At 36.7% G+C, this 23312-nt stretch overlaps 2 protein-coding genes across 4 annotated transcripts in view; one reads left to right on the forward strand and one right to left on the reverse strand.

Moving 5' to 3' along the window:
• The window catches only part of LOC119067517 (aminopeptidase N), a 28579-nt gene extending 24276 nt beyond the window's left edge, over positions 1-4303 (forward strand). For all 3 annotated transcript variants that reach the window (XM_037170534.1, XM_037170535.1, XM_037170536.1), the window contains 10 exons: positions 5-95; positions 1351-1644; positions 1698-1813; positions 1869-2175; positions 2233-2633; positions 2694-2974; positions 3039-3238; positions 3301-3612; positions 3667-3748; positions 3818-4303. In XM_037170534.1, coding sequence (XP_037026429.1) covers positions 5-95; positions 1351-1644; positions 1698-1813; positions 1869-2175; positions 2233-2633; positions 2694-2974; positions 3039-3238; positions 3301-3612; positions 3667-3748; positions 3818-3967 — 2234 coding nt within the window. In that variant the 3' untranslated portion in view covers positions 3968-4303. The remainder of the gene's footprint in view (positions 1-4; positions 96-1350; positions 1645-1697; positions 1814-1868; positions 2176-2232; positions 2634-2693; positions 2975-3038; positions 3239-3300; positions 3613-3666; positions 3749-3817) is intronic.
• Positions 4304-7396: 3093 nt separating this feature from the next.
• Positions 7397-8946, reverse strand: LOC119067532. The gene is made up of 4 exons (XM_037170586.1): positions 8756-8946; positions 8417-8696; positions 8177-8352; positions 7397-8115 (listed from the first exon to the last, which is right to left on the reverse strand). Exons 1-4 carry the CDS (start codon positions 8886-8888, stop codon positions 7418-7420), a joined length of 1287 nt encoding a protein of 428 aa, XP_037026481.1. The 5' UTR covers positions 8889-8946; the 3' UTR covers positions 7397-7417.
• Positions 8947-23312: the final 14366 nt, after the last annotated feature.

The raw sequence follows: 23312 nt of genomic DNA on the forward strand, positions 1-23312 counted from the left end.
GCAGCCCTTAAAGCGAAATTCAATTTGAGTTTGGCGCGACCCAGAAATATGTCGTCGTTATCCAATATGCCAAGATTGAAGCAGGTAGATCATGTGTAAGTATTTATTTTCTGTTGAGAGGGATTCTTTCGAAATATAGTCTACCGAAACTGACCCATTTTCTTGGTGAGGCATTTTTATGTGCCTAGAACGAGACGTAGAAGATACCACTTGCAAAAGAATTTTCAGCTCATGTTTAGCCAGGGGAAGGTGAAAGTCGGAAGTGGGACATGGGTGACCATGATCATTGGAGATCAAGTTGTTACTAGTCAAAAAAAAGATTTAATTGAGTCCCATTCTATGAGTCAGTGACAAAATGAAAAAAACTTGACTGCATCGATGAACTTTAAAGGGTTTCTCGGCCACAAGGAAATGAACATGAGCTTGAGGCCTCACTTTAGGCAATGAAATAAACTAACTTGTACGAATGAACGTGATGATTATAAGCCGTGAAATTTGAAAAAATAGCGGCCTTTTTGAATGTCGCAAAGCTGAGACGACTAGTAGTAACTAGCGCAGGCCGGTTTGTATGTTTTTTTTTTATTTGCTTTGTGAGGAGTTAAGGGAGTCATTAGAAGTTCAGCGATGCCATTTTTTCAACTGGTCAGCAAATATCCAGTGCAGATAAGCCTCAAACCAAAGACCCTATTTGTTTTTAATACATGACCTCAGCTCGAGGGGTAATCACTGATTTACTAGCTCAGTAAATCACGGTAAATCACGGTAAATCACAGTAAATCAAGTAAATCAAAAATGAAGTTTCTACTAAATTTGAATCTATTTACTTCAATTTGTATTAGTTCATGAAATTTATCCTATATGTTTACGGCCACGATACTTCAAAATGTAATCCAGTGACAATTAAAAATTTTTCAAAAATTTTTCAAAATTTTTTGTGATTTACCGTGATTTACTTGATTTACTGATTTACTAGTGATTACCCCCTTGCCTCAGCTCTCCAACGATACATAGAAAATGAGTCCGATTTCGGTAGGATGTTTTTCGAAAGAATCCCTTACGGTAAAAGCAGACTGTTTTGTATTTCAATAATTAAATTATTTAAAAAAAAATTGTCATTATCTGATCCTGGGTTTTCAATTAACCGATTTTTTTTTTACTCTCCTTTCGTGCTGCGTTTCAACATAAATAAATGTCTGTCGGCACGAAATGGAGTTCCAATAATTAAACCCTTTTTACTGTAATAATATTCCCATTACGTTGGCACGACCAACAATATCTAAACCATTGGCGAATTAGCAATGTTATCAGATAATTATCATTTTCCATTAAACAATTACTGGTCAATTACAGTGACGGATTACCCGACTATGTGTGGGACATATACCAAGAATCGGTTCCGATGTCAACGTATCTTCTTGCATTTGTAGTGTCCGATTTTGTAAATAAATCTTCTGGAATCTTCAGCGTTTGGACGCGAAACGAAGCAACACGTTCGGCGGAATATGCGTTAGATGTCGGTCCAAAGCTGCTGAAATTCTTGGAGACATTTTTCGGCATAGACTATCCGCTGCCGAAAGTTGATATGATTGCTCTACCTGATTTTACGGCAGGTGCAATGGAAAATTGGGGTCTGATAACGTTTCGGTATGTTGATTGTAGAAAATGTTGATGTCTGTTTCATTAATAAAAAATCGTAGAGAATCAGCATTGCTGTACGAGGAGGGAATATCAGGCCGCATCAACAAACAACGAGTGGCTACTATTGTTTGCCACGAATTAGCTCATCAATGGTTTGGCAATCTTGTTACGCCCGGTATGTTAGTAGAGTATCCGCTGAAACTTTCCATAACATGTTTTGCCATCCATAGATTGGTGGGACCTGTTGTGGCTGAATGAGGGCTTCGCTAGCTACATGGAATACGTTGGCGTTGATGCAATCGAACCGAAATGGAAGTCAATGGATCAGTTTGTTGTTCACGAGCTGCAGGGAGTCTTTACGCTGGATGCGCTATCAACTTCACATAAAATATGGGTGGAGGTTGGTAATCCTGAGGAGATCAATGAGATATTTGACAGAATATCGTATGGAAAAGGAGCTACCATTATTCGTATGATGGATCATTTTTTGACCACCGGAGTATTTCGAACCGGTCTCACCAACTATTTACGGAAAAAGTACTGAGAGTTTGCTTCGAAGTCGTTGCGGTTCGATAACTTTTTTTTGTCCCGTAGATCATATCAGGCAGCCTCACAAGATGATTTATGGTTTTTCTTCACCGAAGAAGCTCGTTACACGCACGTTTTCGACAATACCATGTCAGTCAAAGAAGTCATGGACACTTGGACGTTGCAAACGGGTTTCCCGGTAGTGACCGTCACTCGGGATTACAATTCGTCGACAGTTCGTTTCCATCAAAAGAAATTTGAATATGCCGATGAGGTTGGTAAAAAGAAACATTCCGAAAAGCATTCCGAAAGTCTGTGGTGGATTCCAATTACATATACCACGTCGAATGTCTTAAATTTTAATGAAACTCGTCCATCTAGTTGGATTCGGAAAACGAAAGAATTGGTATTGCCAGACGTCGAGATCAACAGTTTGGATTGGATAATTGTTAATGTGCAACAAACTGGTAAGACGGTTCATACTTTGTCAATAACCTTATGAGAAATCTAAAAAAAAAATGTTTCAGGCTACTATCGGGTAAACTATGACCTGAAGAACTGGAATCTGATAATCGCATACCTCAGGAATAAAAGACATTTCTCGAAAATCGCACCTACCAATCGGGCACAGTTGATCGATGATGCATTGAATTTGGCACGCGCAAGTTACTTAAGTTATCAAACGGCTCTGGACGTTACACAGTACTTAGTTCACGAACACGACTACGTTCCGTGGAAGGCTGCCATTAATTCGATGAATTTTATTGATTCAATGATGATTAAGGGTGGCGACTATCATTTGTTGAAGGTAACTAACGGACTGCACACTACACAAAATGGAATCAAATGATAAAATGGAAATTTCTTTACAGAAATATTTCTTAAGTCTCATCGAAAGCGTTTACAAAGAGGTTGGCTTCGACGATCCAAGAGACGATGACATGCTGACCGGATACAAACGAGTCGATATTTTAACGGCCGCCTGTCATGTGGGTTATCAGGACTGTGTGGACAGTAGCAGACGAAATTATCACCTCTGGATGATGGAAGCCAATCCGGACATCAATAATCCGTAATCTGAGTTTTGCCGATCCCTTGGAACGAAAATGCCAAAACCAATTTTTCTCTTCACAGAATATCGCCGAACATTCGATCGGTCGTTTACTGTACAGCCATCAAGCACGGCGATCAAGTCGAATGGGAATTTGCGTGGGAACGTTTCCAAAAGACGTCAGTGTCCAGCGAAAAGGAATTGCTGTTGACGGCATTGGGATGTACGAGAGAAACGTGGTTGCTGAATCGGTACTTGAAAATGTCGTTGGACGATCGGTTCGGCATCAGGAAACACGATGTATTTCGGGTGTTTGTTGCCGTGTCCGGCAATGTTATCGGCCAACCAATAGCCTTTAATTTCATTCGAAGCCATTGGAAACAGATGAAAGATTAGTAAGTTTCCTGATTGGATCGACAAATGTAATCGAAACCAATTTTTCATTACAGCTTAGGATCGACTCTATCTCAATTGAACGCCATCGTGAAATACTGCACTCGACGAATAAATGATCGATACGAATTGGACGAGGTAACGTAGTCCCGAACTACCGCAACCTTCTAACAAACGTTCCCATTAACATTGCTTCTTTTTCACCAGTTTAAACGATTCTCACATCTTCATATCAAAGACGGCGGACGGTCGATACATCAAGCTATTGAAACTGGCGAAGCGAATATCGCATGGATGGACAACAACTATAAAACGATTGTCGAATGGCTCGGAAATTTAACCTATTCAAGTAGATAAGAAGAAAGAAAAAAAAAACCGTAGCATCAGCATCAGCAACAACAGCACGGAAAGAATGAGAAATGGAATATTTATTTGTAATTTAAATCGCTTGTAGAATCTAAGTAAATTTGTTGTATTAAGTAATGCTAAGGTTTCGATGGACGTTGTCAGGGGAACTTAAATCGATTGTTAGTAAATTTTTAGCGCACAGTGTAATCTTATAAAATCTAACGGTTTCAGTGCTATCAGTTCAGTTTGACAAGTTAACAAACATTCTTAGGCATATTATTGAATTTTGCTATTATCATCAGTATCTATGTATTGTGTTAATCGAATAAATGTTTCTACAAAAAACAAAACAAGATTGTGAACGCCGCGAAAGGTACCTGTATACTCGCTACTTAGAGAAAAATTATTTCTTTGATTTTCTGCAAATTAAAAGAAAAATCTTGCTGACACCTTTTTGAATCAGATCACACCAAAGGAAGACATTTCGATTCACTGACCTGACGCCCTGAAATTAATTCAATGTTGTAAGGTTGCCACCGGAGTAGATATCATTTGGCGAATCTAGTCTAAGCGACTGCTAATATAGTTTTCACTGAGATGGGTCGCAAATTTCAAATAATTTTTATTTAAAAAAATCATCTGTTATCGATAACGGCGACAAAAATAGTGACAAGCTGTGGGTAATATAGTAAAATACATGTTTAAAAAAATTGAAGTACAAGATTTGAAATCAACAGATTTAAAAATACTTCGATCGATGGAAGTAATAGACCTGGTCATATGCTTGACGTCTCTAACACTCTTGACTTCCTTAATAAAAATTAAAAAAATCCTCACGATTTCTGTTCTTGAGACACTTTCATTAAATCACATTAACCTTAAATCGACAATATTTTTTCAAGGCTTCAGGCACCCCTTTCTTTGACTACGAGTCTTCCAAAAGATCTCTTAATCTCAAAAAGATCTCAAATTTAGTGCTCTGCCTAGAGCACTGCGCCGTTCAGCCGATGGACAGTTGGCGGCTAAAACGTAGCTGACACCCTTCGGCGGCCGGCTAGTATGATATTTATGGCGGCTAGCCGGCTCAGCTAGGCTGAATAACAAAATTTAAAGTTTAAATAAATAAATAAATATTCGGAATTTTTGTTAGGCACGCGATCGCCAGCTGAAATGAAATTAATCTAGGTCCTCTTTTGTTAAACAGATTTTGTGTGGAATCATTTGGAATCCACAATGAGTCCCAAATCAAAATATCTGACGATATTCACTTTTGTACTACTGTATTGTTACAATCGAATCAAATCTCATAGAAGTACGCAAGTCAGAAGTCAGTTACAGAGATATTTGTTTCATATGAATTAGGCGAAACCGCTTCTATTCAAAAATGGAATCAAACATTCAACAAAGGCTTCAGCTGTTTAAGCTGATCTCACTCGTACTACAACTACAACACGCGCACGTTTTACCATTTCACATGTTGTACTGCCCTCTACCAGTCGACAGGTACGTACACAATTTTGTAAGTCAACGAAAAAAATTGCTGCAAAATTCTCCCAAACTGGATTAAAACCAAAACTTTCGCAAGCCATCTTCCGCCGCCGATTTTTAACACGGCTGAGAGGGGTATCGGTGGCGGTACCGGCTGATGTGCTTTTTCGGCGGCGGCCTCGGCGTGGCTGAACGGTGCAGCGCTCTAGCTCTGCCATACAAATTGCTCATTTAAGTATACCCCAAATTCAGTATCGCAAAATTTAAAGTTTTTTTTCACTTTGCAACGGAAGATTTCTGTACAATCTAACCGCAATGTTTGTAAAACATGTACACCGTGGTACATACAGAATGTGTACGTCTGAAAATCCTCATCAAAAGGCCGAATTTTGAAATGGATCCGTTGAATTTTAAAGGAAATTGCGCTAACGCAGTACAGGACGCGTGTGCAAATATGTGTATCCTTGGGAAAAAAATTTGGAAAAAAAACTGGATCCTGGGAAGTCTAACAGGCTCGGGAATCGGAATCGGGATCCGGGAAATGGGCTGAAATGACCAAACATTTACTTTATTACTTTACGAAAAGTCGGCTGGAAATCAGCAAGTGACCAAAAATCGAGATATAGAAAAATGACTAGAAATCAAATTACCAAAATTCGGAAATGACTGGAAGTATGGAAAGGGAAGAAATCGGTAAATGACCGGAAATCTAAAGATGGGCTGAAATCGAGAAATAACTAGAAATCGGGAAATTACCCAAAATCGGTCCTTTCAATCGAGATCTAGAGTTGATTGAAAAACTAAAAAATCGCGAAATAAATGGGAAACGAACAGGAATTAAAATGATTCGATGATAACACGTGAGTATACAACGTTAAGCGAATCGAGATCCTTCGTTGGACAATAAAAAAAACCTTGTCATGGAACTGTAATAGTGATCAAACGGAAATTTTCGCTCGCCATTTCAGGTTTTCATTCTTGAAATAGTATAACTTTAGTCAATATAATTTCTCCTCTGTACTCGCGTCTGGACACTTACTAGTAATTTTTTAATTCGCTCCGCTCGCGCTATTTTTAATGATAAGTATATTTTCATTGATCAGACTCCAATAGTTCATGCCCGCGCATCTCTGCTTTACAATAATAAACCTATATTCGCAGCAAGCAATTGAGTTTCTGATCATTTCGTGAAGTCAAATAAATAAGCAAAGCAACATTTTCAAGGACAATGATCCCCCATAGTCAGTTCCGCGGAAAAACGCTGTTGCAAGCCAGCAGGACTGTCCAAACATTCACCAAATTTTTAGTCATAAGTCTTGATCGGGTGGCGGTCCATATCGATGATTATACTCTTCATGAATGTCTGCCACAGGCCAACGTTCCTACAACATTTCAAGTTTTATAAACATGTCTATCTCGAGCTATCACCAAAAAACCGTTATAACCACCCTTTGACATGCTACAACTTTTCACGTGTTCATTTCGAAAATGGGAAACCAAACGAAAAACTAAAAGATCCCTATTTCTTTGAATTGAAAGACGATTCAAACGAGCTATAGCTTGCCTGCATCGTATTCAAATTGGTTCAAGTTTTGTCGATATCACTCTTAACTGAAATTGCCTGAGATAGTAAATTAGTTCTTATGGAAAAGTGGATCCAGCAACTCCTAAACGTGTCTATAAATTTTCCTGAAACTTTGGCTGTTGGTTGTCCAGAAAGAATGCAATTTTCAAAAGTTAAATAAAACCCATATTAAACCTTCCACTAGGTTCCTAAAATTTGGGATGAAAAATGATTCCTCTGGCACTTCCTAACTTTCATCTGTTTTTTTTTTTGATGGATTTCGATTATTTTCAACATGAGTGCAGTGTTCAAAGGTTGGTTCCTAAATTTTGGGATGACAGATCATTCCTCTGGCACTTTCTAACTTCCGTCAGTTTTTTCGATGGGTTTATTTAAAGTGCGTTTATTTAAAACAATAACGAACCAGCCGTTACATTGGGCGGTAAATTGGTAACAACACGACGGAAGTCAGCCACCGTACACATGTAGGAAAATCCGCGCAAAATACTTGTGCGACCGACTGGTGTTGTCCATGAAATCCAATCGACAAAGTGGCTAACATCTGTGCAAATTGTGTGTCGATTGACTATATCAGCTGAAGTCGCGTGGGGATTATTGACTCCGATGAAAACGATTCCACGATTTGTGGGCCGATGAAGCACAACTTTATAATAAAGCGATGGCACTGGAATCAGTCCGCGTCCTTGAGAATCAAAGTCCAAGAAAAGTTCTCGGAAAATGCCATTCTGATCTCTCAGTGACAAAACGCCATGGACTCCAGTATAAATTTCACATTCGAGATTTCGATCAGCGATGAAAGTTCTTACACCTGCTTCAACCCTTTCCCAGTTACCACCGTTGAAAGTTTGCCACTGAGGTTGTGCATTGATGAAGTAGAATGAAGCTCGCATTTGCGATCCATAGATATTGTCAGCATTGGCCATCAAATGTCCTCTAGCCAAAAATGCATCGGCATGTATGGCATACATTTCATCGACACGTTGTTGTCCGAGAATTCTAGCTAAAGTTTGCCTTTGAACCACTTGGGTATATAAGTTGTTCACATTTCTGCCTCCGAAATAGTCACCAGTAATGAATGACGGCCCTGAAATATTTTTTTTTTTTTAAATAATCAGGTCAGTTGAAGAAAGAAAGAGTCAGCGTACTTGGAAAACTACGTTGAAAGCCCGAGTTAGCTGGTGTTTGCATATAGTAAGAGTAACGAGTCTGCTCTTGCACCTCGTCATGACAAATATTGTGAGTGACTAAAAATCGATTTGCAGCCAGATTGAATCCAACTTCGGAATGTGTCGAACCATCAAAACATCTTTGTCCGGTACGTCTACATAATAGGAAATATAATCGGTAAGGTCATTCAAATCGCTGTATGTCTGTCGAAATCGTACCTAGCTGTGTGGGCGACTTGTCCAGTACAAGCAAGAGTATTGAATACTCGACTTTGTCCATTAACTAACCAATTTGTTCCTGTCTGACAGGTAGCAAAGAGTGTGCGAGTGTTAGTAAAAGGTGCGACAAAACTACCGGAACAGAACAGTTCAATTTGCTGATTTGCGGGAACTGTAACAATTCCATTTCGGTTCGGATTCACAAAATTCAAGGTATTTGGATGTATAAGTAATGGTTGCGGCTCTGGTAATCCTCCGGCATTAATGGAGATCGTACAAGCTTCATTAAAAGTAGAAAGTTAAGTCTAGCAACAAGATTAACGGCACTTAAGACCATACTATTCAATGGACTGATTTCGTCGGTACTATTAAGTTCAACCGGAATTTCATCGAATAAAATGTCTTCGGATATCTCGCTGCGAACGGTACCAGCCCCCACGAATAGTATTAAGCACAACACTAGTTTCACCATTGTTAATTAGTATGATAGAGCTTTGCAAGTGCGAAACTAAAGTACGTTCTTGTGATATATTTGCTTTTATACTCAAGGAACAGACCAAAAAAAAATCCGAAAGCATCGTACTGTACAAGTATGAGTAGCAATCTTGCTGGCGTTATCTCCAACGTGGCTTTATCAGATGTAGCCAATAACTTAGTCGATAACTTACCTTCTACGCTTTGATTTTTTAATTGGAAATTATTGGTTGATCCATTAAAAATTGGACATGATCAGTCTACATTTGAGGTCCCATTAAAAATCGTTTTGTGAATATGTTTTCGCTCGAAGGGGTCCAGTTTCAAGAAGCATCATTTAGATTTTATGTCTTCTTGTCAGAGAAACTAAACAAGAAATCTCAGATTGTAACGCGCGTCATTTGCTCCGTTTCTTAACGGCCGCAATCAGCTCTTAAAGTTCAAAATTTTCGTATCGATTGTTTCGATTGTACCAAGCTCTTTCGATGGTTCAATATTATAAATTTTCTTGGGTGCCCGTTCGAGCACTATGACTATTTTTAATTAAGCTACTTGCCGCTTATCGGTCAGTAAGTGGTTTTGGTTTTTTTTTCAATTATTTAGCTGATTCGTTCGTGGGCTTGGTAAGCTTATGGAAAATAGATGGAATGTTCATATCATTATTACTATTCGGGTATTGTGGTGTGCTTAATCAGCAATCTGTGTATAACAGATGCAGTAGTCATAATAAACCTATTGTATGAATCAAGAGATAGACCAGTAGCTAATCAAAGAAATTTGAGAATTTCCAAAATATTTTGAATGATTTGAGCTATAAAAAGTTTTGTTTTATCGCGAATGGGTTTGGTTTTCCTTATCATGATGTAATACACAACACAAAGTTTAATGTAATTTTAAACTAAACTTTTAGCCATAAAATGCATAGGAAATCAGTCAAACAAACGGTTAAAGGTTAAATGTGACGCAAGTCCTAGTGTTTTTACCTATAAAATGTTCTTTTGTTATTTCATTTGAAATTGTATTTCTTCCGAATTACGGCACTATATTTTTCATTAGTGGCGACAGTAGTAGATTATGTCATACTCTCCAATGTGAGAGTATGAGTTCCTTAGTCCCTGATTTTTTTTTTACATTTTTGTGTAGTTGTGGTCCTGCGTCACGCTTGCTTACTAATGTGCAAGAACGATAAGATAACTCATTTTGCTGAATAATCTTCAGCATGCCATTTAAGTATGCTGGAATAATTACTTGGGACTCACTAAATTTCTAGGAAAAACACATACAAGATTTATCAAGCGAAAATAGACATAGCTGATAGGGTGGATCGAATCAATCGAGGGGAAAAGAAAAACCCACGTGACACAAAGGTCATAATGCACAACAGAAAATAAAATTGATGAAATTTCAGTCATTTTGATTCCATGATTTTCACTATTCTTTTGTAAAACTATTTTCTTTTGAAAGCTGATCCATTCGTGGTCGTTATTGCGGTTGTACATTTTTGAAAATAAATTCTGTTGGAAAGATATCATCAAAAGTAAAGTAAAATCCTGTATTCAAAAACCACCCGAATGTATGCTTTTCAGCAGAGCACCGATGCCTCTTAAGAGGCTCCAATACTTAGCTGAAATCGTACCCTAGTTTTTGGGTTTTACATGCTACATGAGTCGAAAACCGTACTTTTCATGTTTGAAGCACGTCTTTCGACGCCCTTAGCATGTAATAGTACATTACTGCTATAAGGCTGTATATAAGAAACGTGTACGTATACGAGCTCTTGCGCGAGCTTTAGTACGAGTCTCTTATATACAGCCTTATATCAGTGAGGTATTTTATCGCAGTAGGCAAACATCTCTTTTTCTAGTGATATAATTTTGCTTGCAAAACCTCTAGGAAAATTTGTTTACTCTTACACGGTGGGGCTGAAACAAATTTAAATAAAAATGTAGGAAAACTTTTTCATGGAATAATAGCATTGGTTGAGTGTAGATTACACGCATATAAAACAAAAAAAATCACCGAGCCGTTTTTGAGAACGTACCTTATTCAAGTTTTTGGTATGCTAAACTACTGTAAGTTTATTATTTTTTATTTTTTATTATAGCCAATGCTCTTAGCTTTCGATTCATTCCATACTTGTCATGTAAGTTTGGAAAAATTAGCAGCTTTGTTATTATTTAAATTTAATTCAGCCCCACCGTGTGTATATAGCGCACAATACACACACACCGTATGCGATAAAATCCATTACATAACTCGGGATAAAAGTGAAAAGTCTCGTTTTCGTGTGTTTATTGACCTCGGCTTTGCCTCAGATCAACAAAATTCACACGAAAACTCTTCTTTTCATCTTTTTATCCCCAGTCATTTAAGATACTATTAACTGTCGCAAGTTTCGATAATATCTTTTCACCAGAATACTTTTTGAAAAATATACGACTTCAATAACGACCACGAATGTGTTAACATTCTAAAGAAAATAGTTTTGGTTGTAGCAGCTTGACTGCTGACTTTTTAAGAGCTGACTAGAACCAAGACTAATTTTTATTCAAAGCTAACACATTTTTAGTCGTTATTACGGTCGTACATTTTTCAAAAAGGATTCTGATGAAAAGTTATCATCAAAAATGGAATGCGAGACACGCAAATGTAGGCTACACAATTTTAGCTAAGCTCTTTATGTTTGTACGAAAGTAGTGATGGTCACCTGTTTTGCGTAAAATGAGCTCCTTCGTCATATCGACTTTGAAAAAGATAAGAGACTAGTTCTTTAAAGTGTAGTTTAGAGGTTCCATCAATTTTTTTTGTTACTCTTACTCTTGATTGAGTTAGAATTTCGTCGCTGGATCATCTCTGACATGAAAAATCGTAAATTTAAACCTATGTACATCAATCATTGATCCCGGACGACATCATAATCCTTACAACCAAATTTATTTTCTCAAAATGTAAAATATGCAATGACTCACAATATTAAACATGAAGTCTCGAATGTTGATGAGCTTATTAAAAGAAAATACTTTTCTTTCTCATCACGCAATCATTTATCACGTAAAAAAAAGAGGAAACAACAAAAATTTCACTCGGAACATTTTTCTAACGGATGAAACATTACACATTCGTTTGCTGTTTTAGAAGGTGCTACGAGGCCATAAATTATTTATTTTGTGTGTTTACGATATGCTGTCTACGTTAGGGTTGAAAATAGTTTATTGTTTTCATTATTTCGAATTTGTAATTTAGACTGTTGATGATGGTTCCGGCTGAGCGGATCGCTCAGTTTACTGCTACTGTTCAATGAAATTCTTTCAGCTGGGAAAACTAAATACCTTCCCTTACAACGTTAGCCAAAGCAGACGTTCCGTTTCCTATTTTTCTCATTTTTGTTTTGTTTGAAAGTCGTTTCGATTCTTTGGCTTAATGCCACAGCTGTGTTATTAATTTTACTGTTTTATGGCACTCCTTTTCCCTCATTTAAAGTCTACGTGACTTTCTATTTTCTTTGCAATCGTGTGCTTCGGCTCTTTGTATATATATGCATATACCTACATGTCTTTTATAATTGAATCGAGATATACGTACGTATACGTTAATTAGCATTAATCCGTTACTGCTTTGCACTATATAACGAACACTACTTGTTGATTGAAAGTTTAATACTTGTACTCATAGCAGCAATGATTGTTGTTGTTGAAGCCGTTAAACTGTATTAAGTGGGATGGTTACAGCCCATTAGATATTGTCTATTCATTGCAAAGGGGTTGGTAAATGGTATTACCATGCTTTGTTTGTCCAACAAAAACTATCAAGGAAGATCGTCGATAAGCTTTTAACTGACGGCAAAAGCTTTAATTGTCACTAAACCAAATTTATAGATCGAACAATGGTAGCATTAACCCGTATTCCGATTATGCAATCCGAATTAAAATTCTAAAGGAAATTTCCTTACCACAAAATTTCGCTAAAATGACTATTGATTATCGACATTGAAAGGGAATTTGTAAGCTGCTTCAAGTTCAACAAAAGCTTAAATATAAACCGAAAACCAACTAAACGTTTTCGATTTTGACTACATAAATTAATTGTATATAAACCACATTATTTGGAGTGTATTTTAGCCATATATACTATGTACACGCATATCCTGCCTATTATATCAATAAGTTCAAAAAACTAGTAAAAATCGAAATAAACTTGTCTATTTCTAACATTCAACGTTTTTGTTATTCGATATATAATAGGACACGCACAGTAGCACTCAGATCGATGTCATCAAAATAATATTTTTGGAAAAGTCTCGGTTTACATAGAACGTATCAATTTTTATTTGAATTCGTTTCAATAAGATATTAGTTTTGGATAAAAATTCATTTCATGACAAAATATTATATGTCGGCACACGTAAAGTACGGGGTATAATAATGATAGATTGATACAAATTGTAATTTGGGTTTTTTTTTCGGTTACACAATACTGATGCCTACCTACATATTGGAAAGATATGACCTTATATATTATGATGAAGTTTGATGAAGTTTGATGAAGTGACGAAAGAGTGTGCCCGTTAGCGTGGTCTCGGTGAAGGGATCATTTCAGTTAACTAATTAAGATAGTTCCAATTTAGAGCGGAATTCAATTCTTAGAATTTCGCACAGGTCTACAATTTTCTTTTCTTTTACCTATTAAATATAGTTATTTGTTTACCAAGCGGACTAAATAGGAAGCTACAGCAGGAGCAAAGTTTACTGCCAGAGCCAGACTAGTATTGGTTTATAAAGTATTTTTACGTCGTGACCATTGGCTATTTGTCTAGGGAGAAAATAGGAAATTCCAACAAGAGCCATTTTCTCCATTTTTCAAAATAAAAACAAATAAAAACAACGAGAAAAAACTCTTGTTCGTCGTCCCATGGAAAAATAAAACATTTCTCACCTGAAATGTCATCAGAGAGAGTAAGGTTATTCATGCCGCACAGATGAAAACGGTTTTTCACAACGCAGTTTAAACTTCGTTAGCCTTTGTTGTGAAAAACGTTGTGCTGACCTTGGGAAACAAATTTCATTTTCCCAGGTGACGTGTGGCCAGAGTGAGGCGACATCCTCGAAATGAAATTTCTAATTTGTTTCTGACGGTGAGACTTTCGTGAAAATTTCGTTATTCTTCACGAAAAACATACATGAAAAACAGATGCTTTCTCTTTTCACATCTTTACACATCTAGTGCCTAAAAAAAGCATTTATCACTCGGTTGTATAAATAACTATTTTTCAACTGAATGACGAAATGAGAGACTTTTGCGGCATTTTCTGTAGAAAAACGTTGTATCAACGCACTTCTAGCATGACTGGTACTTTGGAAAATTTGTAAACGTTTTTCATACCAGGTACTATATTTGACAGATGTCACTATCATCACTCATTCTTGCAGTGCGTTGGTTGTATGCAACTCGGTGATAAATGATTTTTAATCACTCGGTCACTCGGAGATCGTCTGAAGACATTTGAGTGATTAATATTTATAAAACTGGATGTATTCGAGGGCGAGCGTGTCTAAGAAATCTTTTATCACCGAAGTGCATACAACATTTTTCTCACAAAAAGCCAAAGATAGTTTTACTTTTCGTCACTGAGTTGAGAAATAGAAAACATAAACGCGTCAATTTAAGTTTATGGCCTTGCTGTGAGATATTAAAAACAACTAGATATCGTAGAATTTGATTGTATTGAGTATTTTATGTCTGATTTTCATAGACAATTAACTTGTATTTTAAAATGTAAATGTGACCTAATTAGTGGTGGCTATATTCTGTCATAGTTGAGATGATGTGCCGCCACTCGATGTAAAAAAAACAGACAAAATCACTACGATACAAAAAAAGAAATAGTTATTTATGTAACAAGAATCGTATGCGAAGCCGAGCTATATGATTTTTTCTTTGAATTGAACTCAAATTTAATTTGTGATCACAATTTTACATACACATTTTTGTTTGATTTTTTTTTACAAGTTTGATTTTTCTGTAATTCCTAGAGAGGTATTTGCGGCCAAGAAAGTACTTTCTCAGCCGCTCTCTCCGGCCGAAAATGGATTTTCATTTGTATTTTTCTGGCCGCGATCAGGTGTACATGCTTTGTTGTTAAAATGACTAGAGTGATTTCTATGTTTGTGTTGTTGTGGTTTCGTCTCGTTTCAGTTTTCAAGCGCAAAATAGTACATTTTGATGCGAGCGATGAAAAGTAGAATTTTTTGGTACTAGTCGTAAGTTTGTTGCTCGGCTTCGCCTCGTTTGATAAAGTCACATCTAGTAACGAAAACAATCACTTTTCGCAACTTGTTACACAATAGTTATTTTCGCAAATCCGGTCCATAATCATCACCTTTCCATGCATCCATTTAATGTCGTTTTGAAGGTATTTATTTCACTGTAACTATTTCGCACTCATTCAGCGTGCTATAAATTTTTTCACACTGTTTCATGGATGACACAGACAGACGGAGTAAGTACCAAATTCGTTCACTGAATTGCATAAATGCAGTTAAAATCACTTCGATACTACATTACAGTCAAAGGCAGTCAATTTTCAGCATAAATTTGCTTCAGCTGTTTTTCAGCTGATCCACACATACAATCAAAACTGGTTTTCCTTGTTCATACGGTTGAAGCTGCTACACGCACGCGCATGATAGTGGTAAAACCGTATAAAGACGTATAAACGGTTGTGATTGTTTGTATGGATCAGCTGAAAAACAGCTGAAGCTAATTTATGCTGAAAATTGACTGCCTTTAACTGTATGAGTGTTTTATTAACGGAAAAATGGAGAAAATTAGGGTATTCGACCACCGGCCACTACCACCGGCCCTGCTATCTATTTTGTGTGATGATGATGATGATGATTGTAATGGCCCCTAAAAATGTCATTAATAAATAATCTTATGCATATACGATGTGAAATAAGTCAACAACAAACGTCCGTGTGCTGGCTTTAGTTTTCGAAATTCATAAAAAAGGAAAATTCTTTAATCGCGTGCTTAACTCAAAACGATTTTCGATAAAAAATTCCATTGCTTACTTTTTGAATTGTCGTGGAGAGGCTAAATATAATGTGGTCAGTGTCAGTGTCGCAGAAAAAAAAAACAACGAAATTTTGTTTCCCGCAATTTTGTTTTATATATACACAGTAATCGCACGTGTTCACTTTCCTTTGTCCTGATTAAATATCCTTTCAAGAATGATTGTTGTGACAGAAAATTTTGATTTTGCCAATACCAAGGCTGTATACTTTGGGGAGGTCACGCAGATGCAGATACGCGGGTTACACACCACTTTTCATACAAAAAATTCATCACGCCATACAAATTCAATTTTGGTGAATTTGAATGTATGGAAAAGGTGTGCTCCCGCGTATCTAATAAAATGGCGATCTGACAGATCAGATCTACGTGACCTCCCCAAAGTATACAGCCTTCTTTAATACGTAAGTTACAGCCGATGAGACACATGTGTGGGGATCATTAGGCTAAGGAATGTTAATACTACCGGAAGAGAACTAACCGCCAAAAAATGTCTGCACTTAAAATACACACTCGACACTCTATGTCTCAAATTCAGTGAGATAGTAATACTTTTGTTGGATATTTTGAGAAAAACGTTGTGATGCAACTCGGTGATGACAATAGTATGTTGTGTTACAAGTATTGTAATGTTGATTTTTTCAGCACTAGACCCACGTTTTCCTTACGAGCGGAGCAAGAAAATCATTACTTTCACTCAGCAAATGAAGACAAATTTACTTTCACTATCTTCGACACAAAAACTATGTGAACTATGTATACGTAGGTCGGGCTGGTTCGGATTGCAAAACTGATACACTTTTATAAAATCCCTTTGGCTGATCCGATAGAATTAAATTTGACCTTAGATCTTGACCTTGCCGTTCAAAGTGTCACTATTTTTCATCGCTACGATATTTACGATATTTCACCACTATGATAAAGTGTGATGTGTAAAGTCAATCATTTTCATTTAAAAAAAAAAAGAAATTTGGCTGCTCAAATCTGTGTCACACCTTACCGTCCATAAATTAATCACGCTGCCAGTTAATTATAATGTGGTTTCCCGAATGAAAAGGCTGTCTGTTTTACAGTTCGACCGTACATTCTTAGCAGCATCGTTTAGCAGGAAATCACACTCTTTAACCTTTCATCACTATACAACAATTGTGGCGTATAAAATTTTTGATTCCAATTAGCACATAGACAACACACTCCAATGAAATTCAGCCGAATAAAATAAGAAAATTTGAAAAGAAAAATTAAAATTTAAAAAGAAAATATATTATCCACTCCCACACCACACGGCTGTTCGTCACGTGGCAGACAAGTAGTTATAATAAAACAAAATCGTTTTCGCTCTTCTTATGTTTTATTCTTTGAAGTTCATTTCTTTCGTTTGCAACGCATTTATATCGCGGAAAGTACTGTTATTGTTAGTATTGACCTTGCGAACTTATAAAACAATCGCATGGATAATCAATTAAATCTTGCATGGATTAGTTTCCGCCATACACAACGTGTATTACACGTGGAGAAGACCACGAGATTAAAATTTCGACAACATTATTATCTGCGTATTACGATTACGTTTTACGGTAATAACATTTGCGGAAAAGTGAATAATCTTATTTGGAAATCATAAATTCAGTGGTTAGACAGTGGTGTGGTATGCCCCATAAAAAATTGAAACGGTAATAAAGAACTTCTTTGTAGAATTTTATGTTACTCTCTTTACAACAGAATGTATGTTGCAGAAGACAATAAATTGAATTATCCAGTGATCTATTTTCGAACATACACACACACACACATATGCCAAGCGTAACCCATTAAAATTTCATAACAAATATCGAGTGTAAAGAAATGAGTAGTACGGCGGTAATAATTTAATATATAGCCCATATATACGGCATAGATAGGAACTTCACTGGTTTATCTAATAAGACATTAAACGGAGATCTTTATGAATGCGTGTCAGACAAGATATTCTGTTGAGGTACTAAAATAAGGACAATTTCGTATTTTAATATTAGATATGAGCTTACACTACAATACGACGGGGGAAAAATATCTGTCCGGATTTGGGTTTCTCGGGTCTCCACAACAACTGTTCGCTATAACTGACGATCTCTCCATTCTAATTACATATTTTAGTTAGGAATTAATTCTATTTTAACTTATTTTATTCATTTATTTTTATTTTTATCAGTTTAACGATCGACAGACAGGCCGAAGCCGAAAATGTCAATCGGCAAATTACAATTAGGAAAATCATAAACCAAAAAGCATAGCAAATTCATAAAAAACATAGCTAACGCCGACCCGTACGAAACACCTATTCGTATCAAAAGCCTTTAATGTGAAACTCTTCATTTACTTCATTTTCTTCTCTGCTGAAAAACTATTCTCCCTTTAAATTCACTTACATTATCCACTCTTTGCTTGTTATCATATACAACTAAATTGCCGGAGGCAATATAGACAGCCCCGTACGAAGACAAATTTCATAAATTCCTATTTAAACAGCTATATACCGCTATATTTACCTATATTTCACTGTAAATAAACATTTCACAGAGGAATATGCTATTATATAGCTCTATATGCCTGTATATAGCTCAATATAGCTGTATATAGGTATATATAGATGTCCATATATGGAATCCCTGAAACCCCTCACACTTAACACATTATTTCCATGTTAACAGAAACTCTCTAAGGATCATTTTTCCCACTTTATATCACTTTTAATAAAATCCAATATGGCCGCCGGCAGCCATTTTGTTAGGAAACCGAAAATAGTACCGACGCTTTACATTCGTTAATACCTTTCAAACAAAAAAAAATTCATGAAATTCGGTCAAAATTTACTCGAGATATTGACAAAATACTCCACGTTCACTGTACGGCCGAGTAGCCAGATAAGAGCTCACTCCAAGAGACCTAGCTCACGCTCCGGAGAACATAATTTCATAAAAAATTTTTTCCCTGATTGGTACGGTCAATACCTATCTAATAAAGCTAAAACAGACGAAATATGTTCAAATGTGGCCGACCTACAAGCAAAAACTGCTTGCCGCCCTGTGCCTGTTCCACACCAAGGGGTCTAACTCACGAGTCGGTCATCCGATTTCCATAAACTTTTTTTTTGTCGATCGGTATTGTAAATACCTTTTATTTGACGTATCACTTACAAGTTTAACGTTTAGATGTCCGGAGATATCTTCGAAAAACCGTAAAGCACTTATTGGGCCACAGCTCGGGAGGGGTCGATCCAAAATCACTCATCTTCAAACTTAGCCTGTCTTTTGACATTACCAAACGGGAAATAAAAGAATTTTCAAAATCGGATGCGTTTTACTCAAGTTATCGTGCAGACAGACAGACGGACAGACGGACATTTTTTTTTCGCGGATTTGGCATCTCTAGACAACCACAATAGGTTCCCCTTACTCAGGGAGTCCAATTCGACGTGTTACAAACGTATGCGTAAACCTATAAGACCCCAGTACTTCGTACGGGTCTAAAAATTCATACGATGTAAAAGTACAATCAGGAATGATCAATAACACCTTGACAAGAGACTCTTGAAAACCGAAAACAGATCGTCCATCAAATTTAACTGCGAAAAATAAGTGTCGTGGTGTTCTTGCAGGCGATATAAAGGAGAATTACGTTGTATATTGGTCTTAAAGTTTGGAAGATAAAACAGTTTCTTTTGCCGGTAGATCTGCAACGACTATCAAACGTAAGCTGTTGGCAAAGTTGTGAATCAACGCGGTGATGAACCAATTTGAAGAGAGTCAGTTCGTCGTTCTCCAATCGCCTGGGTTCTAACGAGTACAGCATGAGAACTTTGAGCCTTTTGTCATACGATTGTTTCTCGATGTTGAATTTGAAGAAAAACATTCTCGAAAATTTCTTCTAGACTCGCTCTATTTGATCGATTGAGTTGTGATAGAATGGATTCCATACTGATGAACAATACTCCAATCTGTTTCGGGAGAGAGCGTTATAAAGCGTCATAATACTTGACTGATTAGAAAAGTATTTTCCACAACGAAAGATAAAACCTAGAAGCTTGTACGATTTCCTCGAGGGGGAAACCACTCTTTTTTATTGATGTGATTAACATGATTAACCAGTGATTAACATGATGATGAATTGGTGATATACCAGCATTTGACGGGGGGTATCGTCGCAAAACTACAAATAAACGTGAAATATAGCGGTTAACCGTTTGGATTCACGAAACTTATGTTTCTGATTAACAGACTTTGTTAATCACAAAATAGTAATTTCCACCTCGGATTTCCTCGTGATTACATTGGTGTGTTCATTAAATGACAGCTTGTCGTCGATAATGACACCGAGGTCGACCTTCGAGTGCACTCGTTCGATGACCTTGCCACAGAGTATGTAAGGAAACTCAATCTTGCTATAACTGTGTGTTATGGACATAACAGCACACTTTTTTTCTTTTTTTTTATGGTTGAGGTTTTTGCATAAGTCGGCAGTCACATTCGGCAACAATTGTGCGAAAGACTTTGAGATCGTCAGCGAAACCTAGTCCGGAACCGGCTGATAGTGACGAAAGCAAGTCGGTAATGAAAATCAAGAAAAGAAGTGGACCGAGCGGGACCCCGGAAGTTTGATGAATACTTTCCAATGACTACGAGCTGTGACCTATTGCAAAGGTATGAAGGAAACCAATCGATTAGTTTCGAATTGAGCTTTCCAATAAGGCGACCATTATCAACTTTGTCAAATGCCTTCGTAAAGTCGGTGTAGACGGAGTCCTCTTGACCACCATCCACAATTTCGTTCGCTATTGTCGACACATATTCCATGTTGGGAATGGTGGATATTATGTTTTACTGGCTCGAACAGTTTGTTGAATACCAGTATCTTTCGAAAATTTTGGAGACCGTACACAAAATACTTATTGGCCTGTAGTTCGAGACGTCTTTAAAGATGGGACCAAGCTCACCTTACATCTGGTTGGAAATTTACTTTCGGCTGAGGATTTGTTAAACAGTATAGAAGCTTACCAACCTCGGAAAAGGACATGTCAACCTGAATGTTACCTGAAACTTGAAAAAATCTTACAGTTTAGTATGAAAATTTCTTAAAATTTCAGGTTAACCTGGCAAGTTTCAAAAATTCAGGTTCAGGTCAGGTTTTTTCATATGAAATACTTGATGTGAAATTTCAGCAGATTTTCAAATAAATACACCCAAAGGCCGATAACAACTTTATACCAGATTTCAACCGTGATATTTTGTACTGAGCGTTAAAATTGAAAGGATTTTGCAGTCTATATAATATGTAGTTAGCAATGAGACATTATCGCAAAGATTTGCGATACAATCACAAATTTTTCGATGATTTCACAAGTTTAAAGATTACAAATTTTGTGATTCCTCGCATGACAACCATCAATTCTTCGAAAAGTTGTCGTTAATTTGAAAGCGTCTTTTTACGACGGAAACGCATTTATTTGAATGTGTTCACACTTCCGCCGAGTTTAATTAATTTTTGCTCAATAGATATGCTTTGAAACGCCATCATTAATCTTGATTTCCACCTACGAAAAAAGCACTCCGTTTTCTCCCCGTTTAATCTTTAAACAGTAGAAAAGAGGCTTGGTTTATCTAAACGAATTGGTAAGTGGAAATATAGCCTTAGTTAAAGCGGTTTGGCACAACCCATTAGAATTATGACAAACTGAACTGATCTTCGTCATGCATCGGAAAGTTTATGAACGAAATAATTTTTTTAACTTTCTGAGGTTATACGAATTCTGCAGGAACAATACCACTAAAATAGGCCCCGTAGAACAGGTAACAGTTAAAACCGAAACTATTTCGAAAACTGCATCGTTGTCTTTTGTTATTATCTCTCAATTTCTGGATAAAAAACATTTTTTCGTATAGATCCAAACCTTCAGTATATTTGAGCCGTTTAAAAGAAGAAAAAAAAAAGATTTAAATCAATTTAGACGCAAAAGGACATATTTTGTATTATGGATCACAATTGTTGATGCAGCACAAAATGGCTTGCGTGTAAGGTAAGGTATGGCTGATCTAAAATCAGTGCATTGAATTCGACGGTATGGTTGTGTAAAAAGTGAAAAAGAAATTTAGTTTTCTCAATTCAGTTATGAAAACTCAAACTTTCGTTGGCTTTTCTCGGAAAAACGTTTGTATGCGACTGGGTGATAGAAGCTTTTTTTTCCGACATACGACGTGTATTGCCACTAGAGGCATCACATCTGTACACATGTCATCATCATCGGCATCTTACTCCTTGAGGGAGCATAGAGAGACTGCGGTGGGTCGATTTTACCAACTTTAAAATCCGGCTTGTGTAGATGGAAGAAACTAAACTAATGGCATCATTACTTCTTCGTTTCCGCACACTTTGTGTATTTTAAAGTAGGTAAAATCGGCCCACCCTAATAGAGAGTCTACAAATTGTCGCCATCGTATTCGGTTCGGTGCGAGTGCCTTGACTTCCGTCCATTCTTTCTCGGCTTTCCTCGCTTCGTCGACGACTTTTCATTTCCACGTGATTTTCGGCCTACCCCTTTCCCGCGTCCCCTGAGCGTTTCAGTCCAATGCGGTTTTCGCAATGTTTCTCGCAGGGCGTCGCATTATTTGACCGATACATTGTCATTTCCGACGTTTGATCATCACTTTCATTTTCTCGAATTTGGTTAGATTCCACGTCTCTAAACATGTAGTGCCTAAAGCGGCATTTATCACTCCAATAAATAACTATTTTGAAACGTTTTCTGTCTAAAATTGAACAACCATGAAACATAAATGTAAAATAAATTGGGTTTTATTACGCAACCTTTTGCAAAGTTTATTTTTACAGAAATAAAATCTTTTCCTGTTTTTTAAAGTCGGATGCATTTTCTCTCTCACTCTTGACATTGATATAAACCAAAAACCGTCAAAAAATGTTCTTCAGATGTTCAAAGCCATAAAATTAAATTTCCTTTCGAATTAAACTTGTAGCATTTTCTGTCAAAAATAAAATCAAATTAATAACAAAAAATAGATTCGTGCTCTTTGACCTCCCAGGCATCAAAGAGTGTATGGCAGAAAAGGTAAATTATTGATTACAACAAAAGGTTTTCGTTAAATAAAAAAAAGAGAAGACGAAAAAAGAAAATTGAAACTAAAACTACCACCAAAACAATAACATTCCAAAGTACTGCCCTAACCGGAATAATAAAAAAGAAAGTGTACTCTAGCCATGGTATTGTCGATGATGGTTTTACAAAAAGGAAGCAACCTGTTAACGGTGTGTTGTAGTATATAAACACTTTGTCATGTGATTTTCGTGGGACGCATGCGTC

This window comes from Bradysia coprophila, assembly GCF_014529535.1.
Source record: "Bradysia coprophila strain Holo2 chromosome X unlocalized genomic scaffold, BU_Bcop_v1 contig_12, whole genome shotgun sequence".
NCBI lineage: Eukaryota > Metazoa > Arthropoda > Insecta > Diptera > Sciaridae > Bradysia > Bradysia coprophila.